The 27,982-nt window shown below is 43.2% G+C and overlaps 1 protein-coding gene across 1 annotated transcript; it reads left to right on the top strand.

The window, feature by feature from the left end:
* Nucleotides 1-2,172: 2,172 nt before the first annotated feature.
* On the top strand, nt 2,173-26,919 carry LOC104282703 (SLAIN motif-containing protein-like). The gene is made up of 8 exons (XM_009880819.1): nt 2,173-2,882; nt 14,521-14,654; nt 17,174-17,323; nt 21,565-21,705; nt 23,663-23,980; nt 24,463-24,600; nt 24,763-25,081; nt 26,853-26,919. The coding sequence occupies exons 1-8, from the start codon at nt 2,173-2,175 to the stop codon at nt 26,917-26,919; spliced, it is 1,977 nt and encodes a 658-aa protein (XP_009879121.1).
* The last annotated feature ends 1,063 nt before the right edge of the window (nt 26,920-27,982 follow it).

Raw genomic sequence — 27,982 nt, 5'->3', positions numbered from 1 at the left:
GTTTTAATTTTTGCTCCTTTCTTCTTTTTTTTTTTTTTTTTTATTCTTCTTTTTTTTTTTCTTCTTTTTTTTTTTTTTCTGCCCATTCCACAATGAAATCGAGTGTTGCAGATCTACATTCTTTTCTTCCTCCCCTATCCTTTCAGTTTTATTTGGCTGCTTTTTACACTTACTGGTTGTGGCGAGAGGCTAAACGCTTTTAATATTCGTTCCTCCCCGTGAATGAAAAAGCAGTTTTTTGCTGCGCCTCCGCCTCGGAGGGGAACTGATTTTTCGGGTGCCGGAGCTCATTGCTTCCCCCCGTCCCCCTCCCTTGTGTCCTTGTGTTTTGCTGTGGCAGTAGAACTCTCAAACTCCCCGCTGGCGCGTCCTCGTCGAGATACCGAGCGTTGAAACCTCTTCGGGAATCGCGCCGGTTCTGCTGCTCGGCGAGAGATGGGATGGTTCCGTAGCTGCGAGGATGCGAGCAGGGAGATTTCTTACCGTCGTGGGCTTATGAGTAGGGATCGGATCGCTGGGTAACTACCAATCCAATTGCTTTTTCCCCCAGGTCGCAGTGACTTTGGCGATGCTCCTTCAAGGCATGATTTGGAAAGCCGTGCTTCGAGTGCACCGCGCTCCGCTCTGTTGACTTACGGCTCTTCGTAAGTGCTGTTCGTGTTCATTATTAATTCAAGCGTAAGCCTCACAATTTCATCTTGCATGTAGAGGACCAAAATAAATAAAAAACTGTCAAGTAAAATAACCCACGAAACTATATTTTTTAGGAAACGTACTCAGCTGCTGCTGTTACAAGTAACCAAGTAACGGGGAGATGCTGAGGTGTGGTTGGGGGGGTGTCTGTATTTTTAACCTTGCTTGCTCTGTGTACTTTGTGTGACGTTTCATTTTCGCGGTTTCCTCTGCCCACTGGCAGTTAGGCCTTAAAAACAGGAGACATTTTTCAGACAGCAAAGGGAGGGGGGAAGAACACCTACAGCCGCCAAAAAAATCAGGCTTCAAGTGCAGTTGTAATGCCCGCATCAAATCTTTTAAACTTTGAATCGGCTGCGTCCTCTGGCTCCTTCTTCTGTCTGTCAGTTGATCTATTTGCCCTCCTCCTGCAAAATAGAAAGGATTTATGATTTTTTTTTTTTAGGGGGATCTATTTTACTGGCTCTGTGGAACATTAATCTTTTATTAGGGGCTCTTCAATGAAGACTCAATTGAGAAATGAATGCACGTGTTGAAACTGAAAACTCATGTAAATCACTAGCATAGGGAAAAATTAGTGTTTCCTTATTATTCTGTAAGTGTTGTAAACCTGTATGTTAAGTGCACCGGCATTATTTTATGGCTTTTGGGAAGCCTGAATACCTGTGCAGTTTAAAGCTGCCCGAGAGATGGGGCTTTGCACACTCTTCCTCAGTCAGCACAACCACAGATGAATAGTAGCACTTAAGACAGGAAAAGCAGAGAGATAGCTTCATTTTGTGAAACTTACTGGGATATGTAATTTATGGTGTGATATATATCTTTCTTTTTTCCTCTGTTTTTGCTGTGTTTGCATCGGAGAGCTTGCCTCCCTCTTTTCGGTTGTAACAGGAAAATACGCCAGTAAAGACATTAGTTAGGCTTATTTTCACGAACCATGGAAACTGCAGTTCCTGTCGTTAGCCTTTGTCGTTGGTCTTTGGTCTAAGTTGATGCAGAAATGTTTTCAATTTTTTTTCTGCTTTTCCAGGATAAACCTGGTAAATGAACAAAGGATGTTTTTACCATTTTCTTAATGCTGTCATTGTCTGACGTCAGCACCTTGCTAATGATGTTTCCTGACTTTGCTCGGTCAGGGCTTTTCTCATGTATTTTGTTTGTAAACAGATGGAAGCTCAACTATTGTACATGATTAAATCAGCTTCCTTTTATACAGTCTAATTTGTAGCACAATAGTTGCACATCCTAGCTGTTTAAAACGAGTAATTTGCGTTTGTTGAAATGTTTCATACTAATTTCAGTTGCTTTCTTTCAATAGTTTTTTTTTTAAATTCAGTCACCTCATACACCAGTGTAATTAGTTTATGCTTATAAAAGTCAGAATTTGTGGTGTTTAATTCCAGTTTGCTTAAAATATTGTGCATCTTTGTGGAGCTTTTATACATTTTTCATGTCTTGCAGTGAAACTGTGCACTTTGGATGATGGTAGTGCCTGGAAATGCCCCGGTCATACAGCAGGATCGTGCTCTGGAGCCTGACTTAGGACGAGACTCAACGGAGAACTGTGCCATGGGCCCTGAGACGGAGCCGGTGTCTGAGGAGGTTGGCCCGGAGCTAGAGGAGGTGCGAAAGCTGCGGGAGCTGGTGAGGAGACTGGAGATCCAGAATCAGCACCCAAGAATGAAGAGTGGCAGGAGCATGCTTGGGACAAACATGCAGAGCGAGCTCCATACTGGTGTGGATAACCATGACTCCGGTCTTAACGGGATGGAGATTAATAATAGCATCAACGCGATAACTGAGAAGCAAGAATTGCAAATAATGGCAGATCTGCACAACCAATTAAGCAAAATGAGAAAAGAGGAAGGAGAGAACAACTGCCTGAGAAAAGACATAGATGCCCAAATGCAGTATAGTTGCAACAGTGCCACTGAGGAATTGTCTTCCAGCACATGCGAGGCGGAAACAAAGGCTGATGATAACATTAGATGTTCTTCACGGGTGGATACAAGTAATAGCACAGAGCTTATGGGAAACTTGGTCATTGCAGGTATTGATTCCTCAGTCAAAATAAACGAACAAAATACCAATGAAAAATGTGGAGATCTAGACAGTCTTTCGAATAACACACATCTGGATGAAGTGAAAGTGTTAGAACTTGAAAACTGCAATGAAGAAGAAGATAGCTGGTACGTATTTCAAAAGTCTAGTAATGTAAGGAACTTGTGCTGCTGCGGTTGGGAGTTGCTGTGTTTAGGTGTGCAATAATTTTTAAGGGTATAAAGTGATTTCTATACAGTGCTTTGATTTTTAGCAGCAAGGATGCAGTTCTCATTATTGGCTATTCTAATTGTTAAGACCATTATGCCAGTGCATTGTTTAGGAAAAAAAAAACCAAACAACAATCAGATTAACTATAAGGATTCTTTCCTCCTTTCTTCCTGACGCTGCTGTAGCAAGCACAGGAAACCTTCCTTTCCCTGTTAGTTTATTCACGTATAATGCACGCAGATGACTGAATAATGGCGTTTTTAAACTTTGTACATACCTGTCAAATACTGTATTTAAGTAAGAATTCTGTAAAACACAAACTGAGACCTTAGACCATCTGGAATTTGTGGCTTTTGCTAGTATCTAAGAAGACAAATCACTTCCATTTCCCGAATGCTGTTTCTTTGCAGTTAACCTGTTTCTTTTGTTTAGAGACATGAACTGAAACAGATCAATGATGTAATCCTTAACTGACCTTTCTTTGTAGGACTCGCCACCAGCAGCCTTGTTTAGAATTGGTTTTATAAAGCAGCAGATTAATTTCCCATGCCCTTCAAAAGCTAGTTAAAGTTCAGGGCTAATTCCAGCTCATGCAATAGCTTTACCTGGAGTTCTTAATTTTAAGACTTTGTAGGATAGCCTCAGGGATCTGCAAATTGTGTTGCAAAATTGTGTAGTTAGAGATGGATCTGGCAGCAAAGATAGCGTTGCAGAATGCTTGCTGAGTACAAAACAAATCTTACACTCTAAAAACCCGTTAGCTGTTATAAGTGAAGGTAAACTTTTGTTTGTTGATGGAATGGTGCTCAATAACGTAGTGCCGTCAGCTCAAGTGGAAAGTCAAGGTTATGTTAAAAACAGGGGAAAGCATTTTTGAGATGACAAATGAGGGAAGACTGATTTTCAGCAGTAGTTAGTTTTGGAAAGGAATGTATAAAGTTAGAAATGTTCTTCAAAACTTGAGTTTCTTCTTACATGTTCTTTTCCTGGGTGTTCAGAAAGCTCATTCGCACACCTCTCCTGCTGCAGGTGGTGCAAGTGACTTCTCATTTGGTTTTAAGTTCTAGGGCCGGTCATGAATATTTTTTTCTTTGCAAGTTTTCTTTTAAAACCCAAATACTGGCTCTAACTTGATCATTGAAACTCTTCAGCATACCTAAACAGCATTTTGAGCAGATTTCTTAAACAAAAAAAAACCAACCCGCCCCCCCCCCCCAAAAAAAAAAAAAAAAAGATAAGGCAGTCTATTTATCAAGTTGGATTTGGAAGACAGGCTTTGTTATTTCCATGTTAATGAAAACAGCTAGTTTTATACTCATGTTTATATAACCTGTGACACGAGAGATTCTTCAGACTATATTCACTTGGTAAAGAAACCAGACAGAATCTGAGATTTACATGGGCAGTGAATACTGTCCAGTGCAGTCAGGAGAGGTTCTGCACCCAGAGGCTCAGTTTATTAACCTTTCCTTGAGTTGGTAGCTAATAAGGTCGTTCTTCTTTATGAGGTACCCTTCTCACTAGACCTTGTAGGATCTTCATGTTTTTGATACCTCTGTTTTCTTGTCAAATTTAGTTAATATATGCTAATAGATTAAAAAGAGGCGCCCCGAGGAGCTTAAATAAAGGTGGTATCAGGAACTCTTGTGCAAGTTCTATTATCATAAATTACCTTTGATCATGTTGCATTGCTTCCATCTGTTTTGTTTCCCTATTGTCAAACAAACCTGGTAAAACAAGAAGCTGCTTTTATGATAGCTTCTTGTTCTAGAGCTCTTCAGCGAAACTGAAAGTGGGGAAGGAATAACGTATGTACAGTCAGTAGTGCATGGCTGTGCTTATTGCCAAATACCCTAAATTCTCTCCATAAGCACGTGTCTCACATACTGTCCCTGCAGAAATTCATGCATTCCTATCGGCAATAACCAGAAAACGAGGGGGAGGGGGGGGGTGTTAAAAAAACCCAACCAAACAAAAAAACACAACAAAAAAGCCTTAATGTTATATGGATTTAGGATCAACTTTTATAAGGTGGCCTTGCTGATTAGGGGGAATTTTCTACTACCTTGATGGAAGGTATCTAAATGTGTCGAGCATTGTATTATCAAAGCAAATAGCCTACTATATGGTTACATTTGCAGGCCTTTTTATATTATTATATGTTAGGAAAAAAGCTGTAGCTAATATTGGAACATACCATGTGTACTTTGATATTTAGATTTTTAGTAATTTCTGAGAAATTCACAGTGGCTTTGTTTTTTCCTGTTGCTGCTGAATTGATAAATTTTAACAGTCCAGTCCTTTTGGTTTGCTGACCTTTTCTTCAATATCATCTAGTAGAGGGGCTGATGCTTTATGCCTTAAAGAATACTAAGGACTCATTTTGTATCCTTTTAAAGTATGAAAGTGTTTAAAATAGAGGGTGGGGAGCGAGAAGCTTTCAAAAAGAGAAGCTTTCATTCTTTCATCTTGGTGTCATTGTAGTTTTAACAACGGGTCCAAATGTTAGGGTAATTTCTATTGTGGTATTGTGGTTATGCTCCATGACTTCTTACTAGGTCTGGAACCTCTAGTTAACTCTACGGTAGGGATTTTGCCACTTGAGCTGAAGTGGTAACAGCAAAAACCATTGCTGTAGGAGGGCTGAGGTGGAAGGACAAAGGAGTGGGTCAGAGGATTTGTTATTGTTCTCTGCAGGTACCGATGGAGTCTCTGTTTCGTAGAATCATAGAATTGTTGAGGTTGGAAGGGAACTTTTAAGATCATCAAGTCTAATTGTTAACCCAGCACTGCCAAACCCACCACTAACCCATGTCCCTCAGCACCACATCTACACATCCTTTGATCCCTCCAGGGATGGGGACCCCCCCACGCCCCTGGGCAGCCTGTGCCAGTGCTTGACAACCCTTTCGGGGAAGAAATTTCTCCTAATATCCATCCTAAACCTCCCCGGGTGCAACTTGAGGCTGTTCCCTCTTGTCCCATCGCCTGTTCCTTGGGAGCAGAGACCGACCCCCCCTCGCTCCCCCCTCCTGTCAGGGAGCTGTCGAGAGCGAGAAGGTCTCCCCTCAGCCTCCTCTTCTCCAGGCTGGACACCCCCAGGTCCCTCAGCTGCTCCTCACCAGACGTGTGCTTTCTGCACTGTTTTGAAATAATTGGTTTTGTTTGGATCACATGTGCAAAAGTTTCTGTGCAGCTTCCCTTGGCTTCAGCAAGATTTGTGCAGTCTAAGGTTTTGTTTTTAAAAACAAGGTTGCAGTGACTGAACTCCCGTGAAACATGAGGTTCTGTGTCACCTGCGGCAGCTGTAACTTGGTACTTCTTTGGTGTCTGTCCCTTGACTTGCTTCCTTCGGTCACTTTCTCAGATAGCTGTTCAAAATTGTAAATATCCTGGAGACCCAATCAAGTGGAAGGCGGCTTTCTGCGCTGCTGAGTTCAGCGTGATGCTTGGCTTAGACTTCAGCGCTGTGTGCCCATTACTGGTTACCAGTTCGCTCCCTTACACTACGTTTCGGCACAGGTCAGCTCCTGAGCCGTTTGTAGAGAGGCTGTTGCCCTTACAGAAGGGAAAAAAGAAGATATGCTTGCAATAGCATTGCCTTGTTTGTCTTCCGTAGTGTTTCTCACTCTTGGGTACTCCCCATACCTAAGAATTAAGTTGTGGTTTTTCTGTGTGTTTAGTTTGTTGTTTTTCTTGCAGTGATTTGTGTTCAGCATTTTGTTATGCATTCCCGTGCTACTTGTTTGGTGTTTTGCCAATTGCCAGTTATATTTCCTGGTAAGACTTGGGCGAGAGAATTTTTGACGTGGAATTATGATGAAATGATTCAAATTCCAACCCCTTCTGAACTGTAAAGCATTCTTATTAATGTGCCATTGAATGAAAAAGAGAGGAAGAAATGGCACAAGTGAAAAGCCTTAAACTTTCTCAGTATTCTTTCTCCTTTTTACTGCATTAGACTATTTTGCCTCCCTCTCCTTTGACAGAATGATAGAATCATAGAATGGTTTAGGTTGGAAGGGACCTTGAAGATCATCAAGTTCCAACCCCCCTGCCCTGGGCAGGGACACCTCCCACCAGCCCAGGTTGGCCAAGGCCACGTCCAGCCTGGCCTTGAACACCTCCAGGGATGGGGCCTCAACAACCTCGCTGGGCAACCTGTTCCAGTGCCTTATAACCCTCAAAGTAAAAAACTTCTTCCTAATGTTTAATCTAAACCTGCCCTCTTCCAGTTTAAATCCATTACCCCTCATCCTATCTCACTACATGCCCCAGTAAAAAGTCCTTTCAGCTCTCCTGGAGCCCCTTTGAGGTACCGGAAGGCCGCAATAAAGTCTCCCCGGCGCCTTCTCTTCCCCAGGCTGAACACCCCAAACTCTCTCAGCCTCTCCTCACAGAAGAGGTGCTCCAGCCCTCGCAGCATCTCCAGGGCCTCCTCTGGACACGCTCCAGCAGGTCCATGTCCTTCTTATGTTGGGGACTCCAGAGCTGGACACAATACTCCAGGTGGGGTCTCACGAGAGTGGAGTAGAGGGGCAGAATCACCTCCTTTGACCTGCTGGCCACACTTCTTCTGATGCAGCCCAGGATATGGTTGGCCTTCTGGGCTGCAATCACCCATTGCTGGCTCATGTTGAGCTTCTGGTCAGTCAGCACCCCCAGGTCCTTCTCCTCAGGGCTGCTCTCCAGCCATTCCCCACCCAGCCTGGAGTTGTGCTGGGGATTGCTCCGACCCAGATGTAGGACCGTGCACTTGGCCTGGTTGAACTTCATGAGGTTGGCTTGGGCCCACCTCTCCAGCCTGTCCAGGTCCCTCTGGATGGCATCCCTTCCCTCCAGCGGGTCTTACTGAAATGCTTGAGGTGTTGACTCGTGGCTCTTTCTGTAAAAGGAGGTGTGGGGATGGTGATCTGTCGGCGTGGTGGCAGTGCCGGAGTGGAGGGGAACGTCTTTCTGCGTGGCAAGATCGCCGCAGACGCCGCTCGGCACCTGCGTGCGGTCTACGTATGATACAACTTCAGTTGTCCCACGAGGTGACCACCTTACAGACTGCTGGCTGCGCCACGAGCTTCTGCCAATGCGGTGTTTAGAGCTTCTGTGACTCGGTGACTAGATTTTTGGTATTTTGCTCAGCAGGATCAGTCACTAGACAGACATGAAAAAGTGGTGCCTCTTCTGGGTTTTGCAGTATAGTTTTTCCTCTCTCTCTTTCCAATTTCTGTTTCTTGGGAATAAAGGTTCAAACCTCTTCTTGGACTAATACTATAGTGTTTTTGTGTGGAGTGTTTTCCACAGGATTTTTCTCATTTTTTTCTTTTACTTCTCTATCATTTCAAGACCTGGGCAGTATTTTTTCACTTGATTTTCCACAACAGTATATGGTTGGTATTGGTGTTTCTGTTCAACATTAGTGTTTAGATTTGAGATTAGAACATCATAAGCACAGTAATAAATCTGAAAATCAACTCCCTGACGTCTGATATATAAAGGAAAGGAAAAGGAATGCATTATCTGTTTGAAATACGCGCTTTATAGAAGAATTTAGCTCCTGCCTTCACACTTTATGGAGGTGTATCTTACAAACCTAAATTGTTCGAAACATATTTAGCTGCCTCAGGTCTTTTCCTCCTTGCATTGGTGTATACAACTCAGAGGTTTGAAAAGCAGTATGATGTCTGCCAGTTTTGGTACCAATGTAGTGCTGTGGAAGATGTCTAATAAACCAAGCACATGTCTTAAAAGCTGAGGTTCATTTCACTTTCATTTTAATTTACTAATGTACTGGTTATAGAGCTTTCTGCAGCCTGAATTGTCTTATCTATAGATTTACTACTGCAAATATTCTGCGTGATTAGGACCTTAAATTCTCAGGCAATACTGGCTTGGACTCTTATAATTCATCTGATGCGTTACTAAATTGTGAAGGTGCTTCTTCAGTGCAGCGTGCGAGTTGAGAAAGTTGTCACAGTATTTCCTAGGTTCTTGGGGTCTGTATTTAAAGCAGTATTTTTGATATCAAACAACAGTGGCCATTAGTGCCCATAAATCCTCCGGTGACATTGACCCCAAAAGAAAAATAGTATCTCTGGAAGATGCTCTGCTCTTAGTGCATTGGAATACGTCAGAACAAAGTGCAAAGAATCCCACAAATTTATTTTTGAGTGCCTACTTTCTTCATGGAAGAAGAATCTCATGTGTTTGCTGCACAACTGAAACTACTTGGCTCTTAACAGAGGTGCATTTCATAAAATACTTTATATGGGAAAGTGAAACGCACACTAGTAAGCAGAAGCTAAAGAGGCTTTATCTAAGGGTTTCCTCACAGAAGCTGAAGAAAATCTCATTAGTGTTTAATAAGTTATGCAGCAAAACCCCAAGACGTCAAATTGAGAATATGTGCCCAAGTGTTTACTTTCTGAATTTTGTGTGCGGCTTTGTACCTATCTAAATAACCTCTTAATTGTCACGTGTGATTTGACAAAAGAAAATACTCAAAGCATAACCTTATGCCATTTAAACACAATGTGCTCCACACCCAAACTGCTGAGTTGTAGGAACAAAATGCAAGGTAAAGCTTTTTCACTAATCAGGTATTTGTTAAACCCAAAAGGCTTTGGCTGACTCGTAAACTGGCATTCGGATGCGTGCTTGACGGCATGCTGGAGTACATTTTTTCCAGTGCTTATTGGATTAAACTAACCTGACAAATCAAACAGCCTTGGAGGATAAAACTACCAGAAATAAAACTCTGCGTAAACAGAGCAAAGTGAGTTTAGCTTATCACAAAAACCTCTTTCAGAAGAAAGCCTGTTGTGGTTCAGCTTGTGGTACTCTATTAACCTGGTCTCTGCTGCCGCGGTGGCTAACGGAGGATGGCGCTGGCTCGGGGCAGCCTTGAGTACGAGGGGACTTCTGCTTCTTAATGCCATGTCCAGAAAAAATACATCTGTTTGTGGGGCTGGTGTTTTTGGTTTATCAGCTGATGGGGTGCGGTGCTCCAGAAGAAGAAGCTATGCCAGCGTATTTTGAGAAGTTTGCTTGCTAAATACCTTGAACCCTTCCCCAAAGTTACTTAAAAAGGAAAATAGTAAACCTGATGCTGTGAAATGAAACCAGAATTCTCTTTTTTTTTTTTACAAGTTGCCTGTCAGTGCTCTGAAAAATTGAGTTGTGCTTACTTCATTGAGTTTAGGGAAATTATAAGTGAGACCATCTTGCCAAGAGACTTGTCAGCTGAAAAATGAGAGTCCTCTGGCAAACTACAGAGGACTGGGACACCCTGGAAGCAGGTAGCTCTGCTCCATGCAGAAACGCTTCTAGCAGTCAAACAAGTGTTATCGTTCTCAGCTGATAGTCCTGGGTAGAAACACGATTAGAAGCATGGAAGGAGCTGGGTAGGACAACTCTTCCTGAAGTAGAGCAGTATTTTCTTCCTTAACCTAAAATATGTGAAGAACAGTGTGACCTGCCCTAAGGAGGCTATTGGCCTCTTTTTTGTTTGATGGTTTTATTGCTGCTTTTTTGGTCTGAACTGTAAAATCCAGAGAGAGAGCACTTTGCCTTCTCTGTTTTATTGGATCTGAGTGGATGTAATGCTCATTTATCCGTGCAGAAATGCAGCAAGAGATGCTTGTGGGGTCTTTCATAAAAGGTAACATTGCACATTCAGGAGTATTTGTGTTCATGTTTCTCAGAGTTTATTTTGTCAATAGCAAATTAGCTTTTGGATTTTTATTTTTTTTATTTGCATGTGTTTTTGTTTAAAGCTTGGTATGAAAAAGCTTCTGTATGAGACATAACTAAAGAGACTGAATCTCTACTCCCTGGAAAAGATGGCTCTGGCCAGGAGCGGGAGTATTATTAAGATCTGTAAAGCCATGAGTGGCATGTCAAGAGGCAACAGAGAATAATTTCCTTCCACCTGTATCCCATCCCCAAGGACCAGGCAATATCAAGAGTAAATAGCGGGTAACGGCTTCACAGCAAGTGAGCGGAGGTGGTTCTTCGCCCTGTGCCGCCAGTGCACTGTGGGACTCATTGCAGTTGGGTGCTGAAAGCAGATACAAATTCAAAAAAGGGATTAGATGGCTTAGCTGAAAAATACCATTTTGAGACATGCTCAATCTGAGAGCCCCAAACTACCAGGGTGCGGGAATCCGGGACAGCTTTCTGCGTCGGTACAGCTTTCGGATTGATTGTTCCCCTACTTACCCTTACCTGGAGAGAGGACAGGAGACAGGCTAATAGGTTTGATGGACATTTTGATGCCAGTACAGTATTTTAAACATCCCAGTTGTTTGTATGTCTTATTTTATCTAAACATTGCCTTCCTGGATAGGACATCTGACAACTGAGAGTCCCATAGTATGTTTCTGTATCTTTTAAATATGAGGGATTATCAGAAATTGATGGGATGATTACTAAAATATCTGATGATTTATCTTGGTTTTGATGGGGAAAGGAGTATTTTATGAATTGCATGTGAGGTGTCTGTGTGAGAGTGAGTAACTAGAGCAGAAGGACTTGATGGATCTTGCTGCAGGAGTATCAAAAGTTATTGCTAGAAGAGTGTAGGAGGCAATTTAAGTGCACAGAGACATTCCTTGAAATCTTAAAACCATCCTCATGATTGCTTTATGCTCAAATACTGGATTTTGCACTGAGAAAGGTGAAATATTATGGATACATTAGTGTGAGGACAGCTGTTGGGAGCAGTATAAATCTGTTCACAGAGTCACAGAGTGGTCAGGGCTGGAAGGGCCCTCTGGAGACCATCTAGTCCAACCTCCCACCAGAGCAGGGGCACCTCCAGCAGTGGCACAGGACGGCGTCCAGGCGGGTTTGGGATGGCTCCAGAGGGGGAGACTCCCCCACCTCTCTGGGCAGCCTGTGCCACTGCTCTGCCGCCCTCACAGCAGAGAAGGCCCTCCTCAGGTGGAGATGGAACTGCCCATGGTCACCTTTGTGCCCGTTCCCTCTTGTCCTGTCACTGGGCACCACTGGAAACAGACTGTTCCCACCCCCCTGACACCTCCCTTGAAGGATTTATCAGCATTGATAAGATCCCCCTCAGTCTTCTCTTCTCCAGACTGAACAGCCCCACGTCCCTCAGCCTTTCGTCAGCAGAGAGATGCTCCAGTCCCCTCAGCTTCTCCGTAGCCCTTTGCTGGACCCTCTCCAGCAGTTCCCTGTCCTTCTTGACCCGGGGAGCCCCGAACTGGACACAGCGCTCCAGATGTGGCCTCCCCAGGGCAGAGCGGAGGGGGAGGATGACCTCTCTTGACCTGCTGGCCACACTCTGCTTGATGCCCCCCAGGATGCCATTGGCCTTCTTGGCCACCAGGGCCCACTGCTGGCTCGTGGGCATCCTGTTTTCGCCCAGGACTCCCAGGTCCCTTTCACAGAGCTGCTCTCCAGCAGGTCAGCCCCTAACCCTTACTGGTGCATGGGGTTATCCACCCCAGGTGCAGGACCCTACACTTGCCATTGTTGAACTACGAAATTCCTCTCTGCCCAACTCTTGCCGAACTCAACTCTCCCAACCAGTTGCATCAAGTGTGGCTGTTGCTGGTTTGCTGGTGACCAAGAGGATTGTCGCCTTTGAACCTGTCACCTTCACTGGGTGAGGGAGTACTGGAGTAGTGCTTGAGAGGAAGGTGGTGGTGGAAAAAAAATAGCAGTTGCGTGATTGTGTGCATGGAAGAACTCTCTTCCTCTCACAGGAGATTATGAACCATGAAGCCCGTTAATGTGAATTTTCTTGGTGCAGAGCTGTGCTGGCTGAAGGCCATGCGAAAAGCTTGTCAGAGCCGACTGAGAAAGACAGACCCGAGAGCTTGGCTGCATGGCCGCCAGTGACAGATAAACTTCGCAGTCGGGTTCCTGTGCGGTCATCCCCCAAAACTTAGTCTCAAAGCATATCCCTGCTGGAAAGGTATTCATTATCTCCACAATTTCAAAGACTTGGAAGTTTTCTTCTGGTACACTTGATTCTAAGAAATTACATTGTGGACAAATCCAGTAGTTCGAAACTTAACCTGAAGAATCTTATGGCCTTGTTAACAAGATGAAAAAAGTTTCTGCTTTCAGAAATCTCCTCTTTGCTTTTTTTGTTGAGTTCAGAGGTGATCACGCCTCTTCCAGCAATTGCACAGATGCAGCTCCTTAAGTTCGTCATCGCAGAGCTTACTTTCCTACCTGCGACTCCTTTTTATGATCCTTCGAACGACTTCAGCAGGGTGCTATATTAAATATCTTTTTGTAGCAATGCATTCATAGCACAGTAAATATATTAACATGCCTATTAAGATTACTTAGCTGGAACGCTAATATTAAAGTAAGGAACGTGTTGTTACATGCAGGAAACTTGCTGTCTCTGTGGGCAGATTCCGTTAATGACTGCCCTTCTCGTTTCTATTCTCGCCTCTCTCGTGCTAGTGATTGATTGAGATCTCGATGCCCTCTGCCTGAGGGTTCTTCTCTAACTGACAGGCAAGGATTAAAAACTGTTTCACTTTTGTATGTACACGATACTGATGTGGGTTTTTTTTTCCCCTCACAAAAGTTTTAAGTGTGTTGCTATTTGTATGGTAAAATAGAGGGTGCTTTTTCTTCCTGTTGGGATTTTTTGCCTTTAATGTGGGGTACGTAAGTAAAATTCTTGAGCTGCTTTTCAAGCTGGCTCCTATACCCTTGGACCTTTCTTGAGAGAAATTTTCTACTTAAGAAATACGGTTAAGATGCTTCTTTACACAAGATCAGTTGTAAACAATCTGAGACTATAAGGTGATTAAATCTGTCTGTACTTAAGGCTAATCCTGTACGTATACACAAAACAACGCTAGGTGTATTAGAACTGTCAAAAACTTGGGCTTTAGGAGAATCCATCTAACATTACAATAAAAAAAAAAGGAAGGTAGCATGCAGTCACGCTTCCTAACTGCCTGAAGAGTTCTAAATCTTCTAATTCGGCGGTTTATCCCCGGGACCTGGGAGTAGACTTCTTGCTCTTCATTCCGCCTCTCGGTGAGCTGCCGTCAGAAGACGAGAGACAACTGTTGCCTGCGGCGCAACACAGGTGCCATATCCAGAGCCGTGGGGTTTTTTAACAAAAAATACCACAGTGGGACTTCTCAAAGTAGATCAGCGTGAATCTCACGTTGGAACCACCGCCTCGCCCTCGCTGTCTTTGTCACGAGGTGTGTTTTGGGGGGAGGCGTGAGGGGTGACAGGTGATGGTGAGTGTACCAACAGCATCACTTTTAGTAGTGTTCCTACAGCCCAGCTTGAACCTTGCATTACAGAGACAGTGTACCTTCTCTGTAAAGTCATCTTTCGGTGAATTTTACTATTGTGATAGTAAAATTTGTTTCTGAAGCAAATTATACAATTTAAATTTCATTCCCCCCTCCCCCTTTTTAATTTGGATAACTTTTCTATTGTTTCCTGTTAGGTATACTCAAACCTGGACAACTTCAGTACATATTACTTTGGTGGCTGTGTGCTTTGAATTAACGAGCATTTTTTTACTGTCTCCTTTCAATCCTTGGAAAGGCTCTATGTGTCCCCGAGAAAATCTACAGATCCGAAAACAGACTCGCCTTTAAAATGGTGCCGCCAGGTGTTGGATAATCCCAGTCCCGAGACAGAAGCAGCCTGCCGGACTCTGATAAACAGACTTGATCAAGGTACGTAAACGATAAGCATTGCTTCTTCCACTGTCTTTTATTTCCACTTGGGTACTCTACATTACTGAGAAACTTAAAGCAAAGGAGAGGCGAAGTTTGCGGTTGCTGTAGTGGAGAGTATCTGCAGAGAAAGCGCTGCAGGCGGTGTGCTGCTGGTGCTGCCTGTTTGCACAGCCCTGTTCCTCGTCGCAGAAAAACCTCCCTGCTTTTGGTTTGCACTGGTAACACCGCAGCTGATGGAGGGAAGAGATTGTTCTGTAACCACTAAGAACGCTATGCTGATTACAAGTAATAGACAAAACCAACTGAACTGTGATGTTTTGCCTCTATGTGTTTGTTAAGATGCAAATACAGCAAATTAACTGCCAAATTGACCACCTTACTTTCTGGGGTTTTTTAATATGTTCAGAGCCTAAACGCTACAATATATTTCAGTGTTTTCAGGCTCTTAATTTTTTTTTAAAACATTTAAACATCTTTAATGTAAAAATATGTAGAGGAAGAAATGTGGGACAAGGGGAGAGAATTGTATGAAACTATTATTGCTGCTTTTTTCTATCTAAAAAGTTCTAGTGTTGTTGAGCGTTTCTAACGGTGATTATTCATACCGTATCTTACCATTAGTATTACTACCTGGGTAAAATAATTGTCTGATGCTCAAAGCTTACAATAATGAACCATTAAAATCTGTAACGTAAAGAAATGGTGTCACTTGGAAACTTAGTTTTTCCTGCAGTTTTATCATCCCCTAAAAGCCCTTCATGGTGGCTTTCAGCCACGTTACTTAACCGCTGAGGGAAAATCCCCTACTTAACCTGCCTGAAACGAGAACGCTACGGAGAGTTCTGTTCCGTAAGCGCGTAACACCATCATAGTTAGTATTCTGGGGCCGGAGGTTTGTGGATTTTCTTCTTTTTGAGAGCATAGAAGGCTCTATCCCGTGTTAGCCTTCCACTGATGTAAGAGCTGTTAGGATAGATGCATAGTTCACTTCATTACAAAACTGAGGGGGTTATTCTATTTCTGTGTATCTGTAGTACGTCACGTGGAATCCCTCCGGTGGATATCCTACCTTTGTCTTTTCAAACGCACTCCGGCTTTGTGTGTAAAATGTGCGAGTCCTGGGCTGAATTAATGACAGCCAAGACATTGAGGGGTTTGAAGTGAATAACTAATCCTTTTCTATATTGTATCGCTTTCTATATCATGCAGCATTCCTATGTAGGCAGCTGGGATTTTCCCTGCAGCTGGAGGGACGACTAGTTTTATTATTTTCTTCTAACAACTCATCATTGAAAAGCACTGCAGAGCAGGACGTGTTTCAACCTCATCTGTGGTCTTTGACTTAGGAAAATCTAAACACAAAAGCTGTGGTCAGCAGCGATTGAAAAAGTGAAGTTTTAATGTTATGAAGTGCAGTGATGTTCTTAACTGCTGAAAATACGACCCCCAATTTGGTACAAAAGTTGGTGTCTGCCTGGGTTTTGAATTGGGTGCCTTTGTCTTCTCTGTGAATCCAGTAATTTGGACTTCAGTTTCACCAGTAATTTGACCTCAGTGATTCCAAGTCCGAGAGGCCCCTGTTTTGGTTTGGGTTGTTTGTTTTTTTTTTTAAGTTTACATACTAACATTGTTTTGGCACCCCTTGTAATCGGGCTTATTTTGAGTTTAGCCTTGAAATTCCTCGTTTGAGATAACTGAATGTAGTTTGAGAACAAATGTTATTTTCTTTTATAAACTATCTGCGCTTAAAAACTTGAATGAAGGTTCATTTGATTAACTCTCTGCTTTCTGTCTGAAGTGTATCAGGCTTTATTTGTACTCTGTCACTCCTTTTTAATTACCATAGTCTGACTTTGTAGGGGAAATAAAAAAGAAAACTATTTGTATAGTGAATCTTCATTATTTTCTTAGGTACTATTCCTTAGCATTGTAGCTGCGTATTTCCAACTGCAGTAAGCATGGATGCCCCAAATTTTACTACCGGCTTCTTTTTGATTGTTTTGCTAACTCCTATGCGAGTCTGTGTGCGGAATAAATATTTCAGAATAGTTGTTTTTCATATTAACTTGCTTTCGTTTTAATCTGAAGCCATAGCTGTCGTGATTTAATGCTGGTTTGATTCCATCATTAAAAATTCAAAAGAACACGTGTAAACATAAAGTTCGATGGAGTTCTTTAAAATGAAGATGGGGTGGAGAAGCGACAGATATTTATGAAAACAGTCATCTTTGAAGAGCAGCGCTAAAACTTCCAGAAAAGCATGGCTTTTTTAAAGCCAAGTTTGTCAGTAGTTATTCTTGGAATTCTTCAGAAGTGACAAAACAAGTTAAAGGGGAGAGTGAGCAAGGCAACAGGCGCTGCTTTGCTTCCTACATCTTGTCACTGACACCAGGATTTGAAGTGCATCTGTTATAGTATTTAATCTTCTTTGATCTGATGCCTTGCTTTATCTTATGCTCTTTGTTTTGAAAAATAATTTGATAACCTTGATGGCTTTTTTGTATTTTTCCTTCTAGCCAGTAGATGGAAAAACCTGTATTGCAGTCCGTTGGCCTCACCAAGCGCGCATAATTTGAATACAGAGACAGGCTCCTGTAGCAATGCACTAAACTCTCCCGGGCATCTCAAATCGACTAACAAAGCACTACTAACCTGTGGCAGCTCAGGTATGGCATGTCAGTAGAGCAGTGCAAACCTGTAGTGTTTAAAATGCAAGGACTATTACTAATTGACACAGGGAAAAGTTGTCAAGAGATTCAAGTCCACCCCTGGGGTTTTCTCCTTTTACTTTGCTCGCCTACTGACCCAGGTCTCATCTATTACGTGGGAGAAAACCTCCTTGCATTCTACATGTCTTGTAGTTATTTCATGGTTTTGTTTTTGTAGCTCTGTCTCTATATATTTATAAATTGTACTAATTTTAAGTGACTGAAAATAGAAAACAGCTGTTGGGGCAAAGGAAATACTGCTCTTGAATAATATAATCATATGTAGGTGTTAACTTTATAAAGTTACTTGCATTCAGTTTTCTGGCTTGAGAGTTTGTGAAGTTTCTTTTGAAAATAGTGATTAATGTAGGCATCGGAAGAAACCTTTTGCTTTAAGATAAAAGGCATAGGCTCCAAGATAAGCCTTTAAATTCACCGAGTGGGCAGCTAAATGTGGAATAAGACAAGCTTTCCATCAGACTTTATTGTGTTTGGAGTAAGATTTCGTACCTTAGAGGCAACTTGTTAGAAGCCTGTATTTGTAGGTATGATAATGAAGCTTCTCCGAAATGGCTCGGCCTCAAGTCTGCCTCGGCATTTAAGCTGCTGCCTGAGTCCATGTAGGCTCTTTCAGGAGCTTCGTTTATCCTTGATGCAGTTCACGCTCGGGTCCCCAGCACAAATGCTTTGCCTCTTGGCTTTAGTATTAAAGGACTCTTCTTTAATTTGTTTGGGGTTTTTTTGTGGAAATTGCTATATCCTAATTTGCATGTTTAAAACCGTAAAGCACGTTTAACAATTTCTGGCTTGAAACTTGATGTTAAATGACCCTTTCATTTATTTTTTTTAAGAAAAAAAAAAAAGGGTTGCGTATGGATGTTTTCACAGCTGCAGGTATGCTTTTGAGATCTGCTGGTTCTGCTGGAAATAGAAATTAACACTTATCTCTGTTTTGCAAACAAAAGGATGTATGTAGGACTGATTATTTTTGCAAGCTGAATTCTGCAGGGAAAAATCTTTACATCAGTTCCCTGGTTTTTGTGTGAGGTTGGTTGGCAACCTGTATGTCTCACCGCCTTTTCACACAGAAACGGTTACTGATGTGTAAAACCAAAATGTCCATGCAACTTCGAGACTTCTTCATTCACTCTGCAAATCTGCTGATGCTGTCAAGGGTGCCGAATAAAACGCCGAGGATAGAGCAGGCTTTGTGCATGTGGGATGAGCCATGACAGTTCACTTCATCTGTTTGGTGCCTCTACCCTTGCGACTTGTGTAAGCGCTAACACGAGTTTAAAGTTCACTGTCAACTTGATTGGCTCGAATCTAATTTTATTTCTAAGAAAAATGGAGCTTCCCCACCGTTCAAATGAAAAATGTTTAACAGTAACTTCCCTTAAAAACGACACCAAAAAAACCCTTTCACAAAATCCAGATGTGGTATATTTTGAAGTTTCTGTAATGAAAACCATAATCAGTTCATCCCGCAGTGTTGAGCCACAACAGTTTTTACTGATTAAAGAATGTGAATGTTTTTCTTCCCCTCCTTGCCTGTATTTAAATAGACCTGCAATTTGAAATGCAACAACCAAACGAAACACACGCAACTGAACTGGGAACTTTGCTTTTTAAAAAGCTGTAGTCAAGATACAGCAGCATTGAAAATACCGCTTTTAGCAGGAAAGGTGTTAGTTACAGCAGGAGACCCACGCTTGTTCACGATACTGCATCCTACAGGTGCAGTCGTGTTGGCTTTATCTCAACTGCTTCCAATGTCCTTCCTGACACAAGAGGGAATGAAACGGAATCACGCTACGCAGCCGTGCAGTCGCAGTACTGCAGTGTCTTGACGTGGGGTGCGCATTTGTGTAACACACACACACAGACACACCGATGACACTACAGCCACGCTTCTGTCACTGCGCTATGTCAGCGTCTTGAGACTGGAACAACTTTATACCCTTTCAGACGAGGAATTTGAGGCTCGCTGGTACAAAGCAGTTTGCTCAATGTCCATGTAAGAAATTTGTTTTACGCCCGGACTTCAAACCTGTGTTTTCTGTGTCGTTGGTTACTGCTCTTCACAACTGGTTGAAGAAACAGTGTTGAGAACCTGCTGCTTTTTCCTGCCTGCCCAGAGTTAACCATTGTTGGAAAGGGTTCCTCAGCAATGGGTTTTTAGATGTTTTGCCGTTGAGAACGATTCAGTAGGTGCACTGCCTTCAAGGCTTCCTAGAACACAGCAGGCAAAACTGCGTGAGCTTCAGTAAAAGTCAGTGGTGAATGACATCACAGAGGTGCTTTGGGAGGCTGGCTTATATTCTTGACTTGTTGGTTGGTGTGCTACAGCCGACTTGTTGCTTTTTGTTTAAGTGATGATCTCAAATCCCTGCTGAGCAGGATTTGTATTTTTTAAGTCTACTGTAGCTGAAAATGATGTTAAAATGCTCTTAGGCTCTTGCCGTATCTACCAACTTTACCTGATCTCCTGACAGATTGTGGGGCTTAATTTTTTTTTTTTTTTGGTGGGTCTAAACGATATAGTACTAATTGCAACCCTGTCTTGGCATTACTTTAAGGTAATGATGTACTCTCTCTTAAAATAGCTCAGTAAGTATATGGTCTTAGGTGTCCGTGTTGGAGGGTTAGTTATGCTAGGAGCATATTATGGTGTTTTGTAACAGGTAGCATAGATAAGCCTGTTTGCCATGTAGAGGTTTTACAGTCACTAGTCTTTCTGTGCTTCCAAAATTTTTTCTAGCAATTTTTGGGGTTTTTTTTGGTTGGCTTTTTTTTTTTTTTCTTTTTATACAAAGCAGTATGGTAGTTATAAAATAGGCAAAGAAGATGGAGGTATTTGCAGCATTGCACGCTGGCTCTTAAAGATACTCCCCTGAGCCAAAATTAACTTTGATGAGGTGGTAGCAAGATTCTCCTGGCATTGCCTGCATCTGCCTGCCGTCTGCAGATGGAGATCCCCTAACTGCGAGGTGCTGCTTAGCCTTCCTGCAGCAACCGGCATCCCAGGTGCCAGGAAGAGGAAGACCAAAGGCAGTCGTGATCCCACATTTCCACGTGTAGGGCCACTTACGAGCCTCCCGCATGTGAAGGACGAGTACCAGTATAGTCCCAGAGCTACATGGCTTGTTCTCATCCCCCCATTTCAGTAGCAAACAGTAGTACTCATATGCCATGGAAAATATCCACTTGCTTGACCTAAGAAAAAGTACTAACAGCTAAAAGTTTGCACTTAATGATTATTATGATGATACTTTTATTATTATTCTTCAAAAGAGAGGAAATGGCCTCAAGTTGCACCAGGGGAGGTTTAGGACGGATATTAGGAGAAATTTCTTCCCCGAAAGGGTTGATCAGCACTGGCACAGGCTGCCCAGGGCCGTGGTGGAGTCCCCATCCCTGGAGGGATTTAAAAGCCGGGCAGCCGTGGTGCTGAGGGACGTGGGTTAGCGGTGGGTTTGGCAGTGCTGGGTTAACAATTAGACTTGATGATCTTGAAAGTTCCCTTCCAACCCAGACAGTTCTATGAAAAGGAAAATTATTTGTTCTTCTTCCTAATGTCTGACTTAGGGAAAAACTTTCCTGGTAGAAAAACCGTTCCAGCTTGTTTTTTATGACCTGATGTACAAACAAGCTGTGTCCTTCCCTGTAAGAGAGAGTTTGGTTTATGATGAGAGGAAAAAAAAAAAGGGGGGTAAACCTCAGGAACAGGGAGGAGACAATCTACTGTAAACTCTACTTGCATAAGCAGACTGCATGACTGATTTTTGAGGTACTGTAAAAGCATTTGGATCCTTTTCCTCCTATGACTGCTCACCAAGGCCCTAGCAAGCACTTCGTGTAACTTTGCTGCCTAATATTGAGTTCAATAGTTGTTCCTATCGCAAAATAGGCAGAAATAATACTGTATGTTTCTAAGCTCAAAATTACCAAGCCTCCCTTTGCCACCTTCTGGACAGAAGTCCACAATTTTCTCCCTGCCCAAAGGCACTCTGCCTCCTGAAGACTGCAGGTTAAAACACCGAGCATTGTGTTCTCAAGTAATTTCTAACTTCTTAATTATTTCTAGCAACCGTACCTCAACTTCACAACTGCACTGATTTTATTACTGGAATAAATACTCTGCTGCTCTTTCTTGGTTTGTGTGTGGATGTCTGAATGCTTTTTATGTTCCTCCCTAGGTTATTTGAGCATGCATTCTGCACTGAGCTCCCAGTCATCTGTGGACAGTGAGCTGAGTACGTCCGATGACTCCATCTCTATGGGCTATAAACTGCAGGACTTGACTGATGTCCAGGTGATGGCACGCCTTCAGGAAGAAAGTACGTGACAGCCATCTCTTCTGTGTTACAGTTTTAGAATTGTAGAGAAATGTAGATGGAGTCCAGCTGTTCTTCTCTTCCCCCTTTCCCCAACAACAAAAAATAATTTAATAGATCATTAGAAATGTTTGTGATTTGCCAGGTCATCCTGTAAAAATCTGCAGACCCAAGCAGTTGTATAATATTCTCAAGATTACACCTCTTAAAGCAGAGGGTCGTCTTGAAAGTATTATCCAAACCCCCACTTTGTTAAATACATAAGCACCCTTAAATACTCAAAAATACCCCATCGTGGATTGTCTCTGAAGTAGAAGTGAAGTTTCAGGAGTAGCTGTTTCATAACAGTGGCAGTTTAATCGGCAGCGGCTCGCAGGTGCCCGTCCGGTGGCTGTCCCCTCCCTTGAGCAAACACAGGCAGCTGTGGGACTGCACTGTCTGTCGGTTTGGGGAACTGATCCAGCTGAAAAAATAACACAGCGAAATTTTGCTTGTAAATTTTTGGTTTTATGAGCAGGCTGCCCAACTGCAGCCCGAAATCATATTAGAAGCTGTCTAGAGGAGTCCATTTTACAGGCTGTTTATTTCACAAAAGTTGCAAGCACTATTTCACTGGTTGAGTAAAACCAAGAGTTCAAGAGAACTAAAATTGAAAGAGCTGCAATCACAATTTAAATTTTGCTCTGGTAAAGCGCTGGGAGACAGCTCTGCAAATTTAACTAAAGCATAAAACATTTGTGTCCCAGTGTGTGGGGAGTTCAGGGCCCCAGTCCAGTTCCCATTAAATCATTGCTAAACTTTCTGTTGAATTCGGTGGGGTTTGGATGAGGTCCTAATTGAAGATCAAGGTGGAACAAAGTAGTTAGGTCTGTTGGTCAGTGCAAATTAATCATTAATTTGATTTACAGGAAATAGAGAGTGAAGTTCTCTGTTTTACTTTTGACGAACATTTACTCACTTCTAGTACTGTGCCTTTATAAATTTAAAAAATAGTGTGATCTAGGAATTGGAATATGAGACCAAAAAGAGCATAAGACATAATATCTTGTTATCACTTTATTACACCTGAGCACAGCTGAAGAAAAGTTATATTAGAGTGAATAAGCAAATAACAGCCTTTTTCTTTCTAAACTTGAATATTTTCCTATGCTTTGTGACCACATAAAAAAAAAAAATAAAAGAAATCCTGTCACATTAGAGTTTCCAGTGAAATATGAAAAGCGCTTCATCCTCAGAATGAAGGAGGCTTTTCATATTTGCATTGTGACGGGAGAAGAGTGGGGAATGCTTGCTGTTTGGGTTTTTTTTAATCCCTGCAGTGAAGGGACTGCACTGAGAAGAGGGTTTTTCAGAACTGTAGCCAATGCCTTTCTCAGAACTCCCTTCAACCAGTTTTTTAAATTAGTTGTTGGTAAGAAGGTGCTTGTATTTTGTTAGGTGAGAAGCCTTCACTAAAGGCATAATTTGGGGGAGGACCTGTAAACAGAGCAAACAGATGCGTTCTAGGTGTCAATAAAAGCAAGTGTGTTTACACTTCGATGCAGAAGTTCAAATTTTTATTTCATCCTACTGAAATGCTGGTGGGTACGTAATTAATTGCACTAAAAAATTCATACTGTCAATTAGACTCCTATACCTAGTTAACCAACAGAGCTTTCGTGGCAATACGTAGTCCACAGTCACAGCTGGTTGTGTATGTGACATAAGGAGTAATTCAGGTCAATTTGAGTATTAACTCTTTGCTCTAATTAAACAGAGCTGATATGGATGACGCTGTTCCAGTTTAGAGATCCCGTAAGCTGTGAGTGTCTACAGTAAAGAGGGTTATTAACTTGACTCTCCTTCCAAGGTGAAATGAATCGCTGATGAAATCATTGCTTCTGGATTTGTGTTGCGATTGGGTACGGAATTTCTATTTTGAAGTGCGATGACTTTGAGCCGTGTTGCCCTCTATCTCCAGGCCTCCGTCAGGATTGTGCCTCGAGCTCTGCCTCGGTATCGCGCCGCAGTTCCAGTGCCTCCCTTCACTCTCTGCGAAGAGGTACCTACAGTGACCAGGAGTTCGACACCTACAGCCTTGAGGATGAGGATGATTACGATTGTTCCCTGTCGTACCGTAGCGCTCACAGATACTCACCGTCCCCGCTCAGTTCCCCCCGGTGTCAGTCCCCTTCTTCCACTGCAGATTATGGCAGGTCATCGACTTCCCGTATCCGTCCCCCAAGGAGATCGGTGCAAAGTCCGATGCAGGACCGGCTCAAGTATGCAAACAGCGAAGGTAAACTACTTGGGAGCTTTTGGTATGAGTCAATGAAAGTAATTTTCATAGAACAGAATCACAAAATGCTTTGGGTTGGAAGGGACCTTGAAGATCATCCCGTTCCACCCCCTGCCCTGGGCAGGGACACCTCCCCCCAGCCCAGGTTGCTCCAAGCCCCGTCCAACCTGGCCTTGAACACCTCCAGGGATGGGGCAGCCACAGCTTCTCGGGGCAACCTGCCCCAGGGGCTCACCGCCCTCACAGGAGAGAATTTCTTCCTAATATCTCATCTCTATCTCCCCTCTTTCAGTGTAAAACTGTTCCCCCTCGTCCTATCACGACATGCACTTGTAAAAAGCGCTGTTATTTAATGGAAGCCAAGAATTAGTTACACACTTGTCTACTTTTAAGTGCCTCTGGTTTTCAAGAGATAGCTACATCATTAGACATCTCCATTGCTACCAGAAGCAGCAAATAGAGAATTTTGCTCTTGATTTCAGAGGAGATGCGTCACAGCATGCCCAACCTGGCCAGGACCAGCCTTCGAGCTTTGGAGTCTGTACGGAGCAGTCGGAGCTTGGAGTCAGATCTGCAGGTGCCAAGCAGTCGAATTCCCAGGACTCAGCAGCGGTCAGGAGGTCAGTGCCGTGTCTCCTGGCCACGCCGCTGTAGCCGATTTCCTTTTGGCTGTTTAACCGACCTAACTACACCCGAGGCCCGTCAGAGGCCCGGTATCCTGAAGCGTTCTTAAAATACTGTCGCCAACTGCATTATTCTTTCTGCTGTTATTTCATTTCTAGGTCTGGCTCCCAGTAAGCTCAGGTATTCCTCCAGTGCTGGGCAGTCTCCCTTAACGGTGCGACAACCGATGAAAGCGGGGTCCTGCACAAACTCCCTGTTAACACCCAGGCAGCCCGTCAAAGCCTGCAGTTACACGAGTCCCATTAGCGGAGTTCGAAAGCCACAGGCATCTTCACTTAGCACGGGCTCTTCCAGTAGCAGTTGCACTACCAGAAGCAGCAATATGGTCACTGTGGCAAAAAATTCATCCCTTAAAGCGCGCACGTCTGTTGGAGGAATCTCGGTGCCCAAGAGCAAGCCGGCACCGCCATCCAGGAGGTAAGTCAGTGTGAGACTGCAAACCTCGCAGACGCGAATGTCTGCCTTTATTGCAGACTAGAAACACTTTTTCCTGGAGTTACGCAGTGAGCCATGGGTATAGAGCTGGGTCAGAGCTGCCGATTAACTTTAGCTGTAGGGTTGTGGTTGGGGAGCCCTTAAAGAAAGGGTAGTGCTTAGCTGGAAGGTTCACAGACGTTAAATACTTTGCCCCCAATCAAGAAGCGAAGGTTTGCGGTTCCTTGGTTCCTTTAAATACCACTAACATTAAATTCTGTGAGTGTGAGTGCACTGACAGGCTGGGACTCGGCAGCGTCTGGGCGAGATGCCCCTTTTTACCATGTCATCTGTGACCAAAGCATTCAATATTTCAGTATGCCATCTGTTTAAAAAAAAAAAATCAGTGCTTTTTTTAAACAGACCTAATTATCCAGGAAAATGAAGAGGCACAGGCTCAAACTTATTCCTATCAGAAATGAACATTATGGCACGTATTTATTGGGTGCGTACATCTGGATTTTTGGAAGGGGGAAAACTCTTCTAAAGGACTAATAAACACTCTTTACTGTTAAGCTAATAATCTTCCCAGATGACCTGCTTTGGTGCCTCTGTAACTTTGCTACTGGTAAAAGAAGTTTGGTGAGGTTCTTTTCTTCCTTAGTTTCTAGTTAGGACTCCAGGCGGGCATTGTCCAAGGCCTAGTGAGTTTCTAGAGTGGTTTGAAAAGTAGGACAAATTAACAAGGCTGGTTTTAAGTGTGATTCTGAATCAGCACAGCGACTCCATAGAGCGGGGGGAAAGCAGAGCATATATAACGGTTTCCAAAAACTTACCATTTTTGTTCTTGTTGCACAAGTCTGAACTGATTTAGGGGCCACGTCTTAATCCAGAAAGATGCAATGGGTTTGGGGACTTTTTTGTAACATTTATTTCTCGCTGTTACGGTTAGCTTCCTAAATATTTACACAGTGGGTATCTGCAGTTTGTAGCTAGTCCAAAGCCCCAGCTGGTTAGTTAGAACATGTTCAATCTCTTTAAAGAATGAGGCCTCAGAAGTTTCTACCAACGTTATGCACAGGCTACTTTACGCTGGTTTAGCAAAGCGAGTTCTTATCCCATCGTCCTGCGGCATCTGCTGTTCTTTCACGGCTGATAAATCCACTACCAAATTGGCAAAAGGTATTTGCGGCACAATTGTAGTGTAAAATTCTACGATTTGAGGGAAGTTCAGTATCAGGGCTAATAAGCAGTAAGTTACACGAGTTATCAACACCTGTTGATTTTTTTCCATGTCCTGTTGTAGCCTTCAATAAATTTAACTGTATCTACTTACTTTAAAACAAATACTCAAAATACTTAGTTTGTAGCAGTACTCCACATACCACCTGATTATTTTGTATGTGTTTAGTCACATTTGCAGGGAAAAAGATTTCTTTTGGACTCGGTCATGGGAAAAACCCACAACGGTGTTAATAACTTACCAGAGCAGGATAAAGATGTCACTGTTTGAATAACCAGTGACAGTCACTTAATTTCTCTAAACTGCCCGAAATTGCTGCTGCCGTCTGTCGTGCTGCCCTCCTGGTGCAGGGGACGTGGTGTGATGGCAGCATTTGAGCAGAGGCAGATGTTGGCATCATCCAAAGCCAGATGTTGCAGAAAGCCGCTGTAAACTGAAGCCTCAGACAAGCGTTCCGGTGTCCGCCAGCAGCTTAGCGGGGACTCTGCTGCCTGTAGCTGTTCCTGACCTTTTTTGTGTCTCTCAACGCAGATTTCTTCAGTCGGCACAGACGGCTCAGGCCGCTGAGGACGACTCCTGGAAGGACGGGTGTTACTGATGGCCCCCGGGCTGCCCCGCTGCCCCCGCCTGAGGCAGACCCCCAGCTGGCTGGGCGCTGTTCCGAAGGGAAGCCCGAGAGCCCCGCGGCACTGCCGTCGCTGTACATAGTTCCTCTCCTCCCAAATGCAAACTGTCCTCGCATCCTGCTCCTCTGCCGACAGCCCGACCTCTTGGCAGTGGAACAGACAACTGCTTTACTGCATTTCCACTCCTCAAAATACGAGTCTTCACGTGAAGACTTGAAATAAGCCTTATTTCATATAAACCTCTACTTGCAGCCCTTTGGCAGCTTTGTCACAAAAAACCACCAACCTTCCTACGTGACCTGCTCCCAAGGACGCTCGCTTAAAGAAGGCTGCTGGTTGTCCTGTTTGTGCCAGAGAGCGGCTTCGAGCTGTTGCTGCGCTGCGTTGCGCAGCAGGGGCTTGGGGAGACTAGAAATAGTTACATAGATGGTAGAAGTAAGACTTTTTAAATTCAGCCTGACCTACTCTAATATTTGTCTGGAACTCAGCTGTTTGGGTTTGGTTTTTTGTTTTGGTTTTTTTTTTTTTTACTTCTGTATAGAATGTATTTCTGCTACTTTTTATTGTTTGTTCTAGAAGATGAAGCAGGTTTTTATAACTGTAGTACACTTCAAGCTGTTGTAGTCGAGTGTGCGCATCACGGTTCACAAGTGAAGGAGCGGTACACAATATTTGTGTGGGTTTGTGAACAGGCAGTCGCAGGGACAGGGGATGCTATCGCCAAACTGCTGTTTATCAGCATCTTCACATCTTGGATGAGGAAGTTAACAAACACCAGTTAAAAGTAAACTTTTTATAAACAACCCTCCCTGACGGATCAGACTTGAAGTGTTTCCCTTCCATCTCTTCCATCTGATTTTTGTAGAAGAGTTTTCTACTGCCTCCTCAGCTATGAAGGATTTGGTGTCCTTTATCCTCAGCGAGAGCTGGATGCTACGAAGACACTCTCAGTACAGAAAACATGCACTGATAGCGATGTCCTCCCTGCCATCAATGTGATTTTGATAGTGTAGTTTAATAAAATGTTATGGTGCT

The sequence above is a fragment of the Charadrius vociferus genome, unplaced genomic scaffold (genome assembly GCF_000708025.1).
Source record: "Charadrius vociferus isolate BGI_N301 unplaced genomic scaffold, ASM70802v2 scaffold573, whole genome shotgun sequence".
NCBI classification, from domain to species: domain Eukaryota; kingdom Metazoa; phylum Chordata; class Aves; order Charadriiformes; family Charadriidae; genus Charadrius; species Charadrius vociferus.
This window is presented reverse-complemented; position numbering and strand designations above follow the sequence as displayed.

Coding starts and splice junctions, on each gene's coding strand:
- LOC104282703 (XM_009880819.1), top strand. CDS start 2,173: ATGATGGTAGTGCCTGGAAATGCCCCGGTCATACAGCAGGATCGTGCT. Junction 2,883..14,520: donor AATGAAGAAGAAGATAGCTG/GTACGTATTTCA, acceptor ATCCTTGGAAAG/GCTCTATGTGTCCCCGAGAA. Junction 24,601..24,762: donor GACTCAGCAGCGGTCAGGAG/GTCAGTGCCGTG, acceptor TTTCATTTCTAG/GTCTGGCTCCCAGTAAGCTC.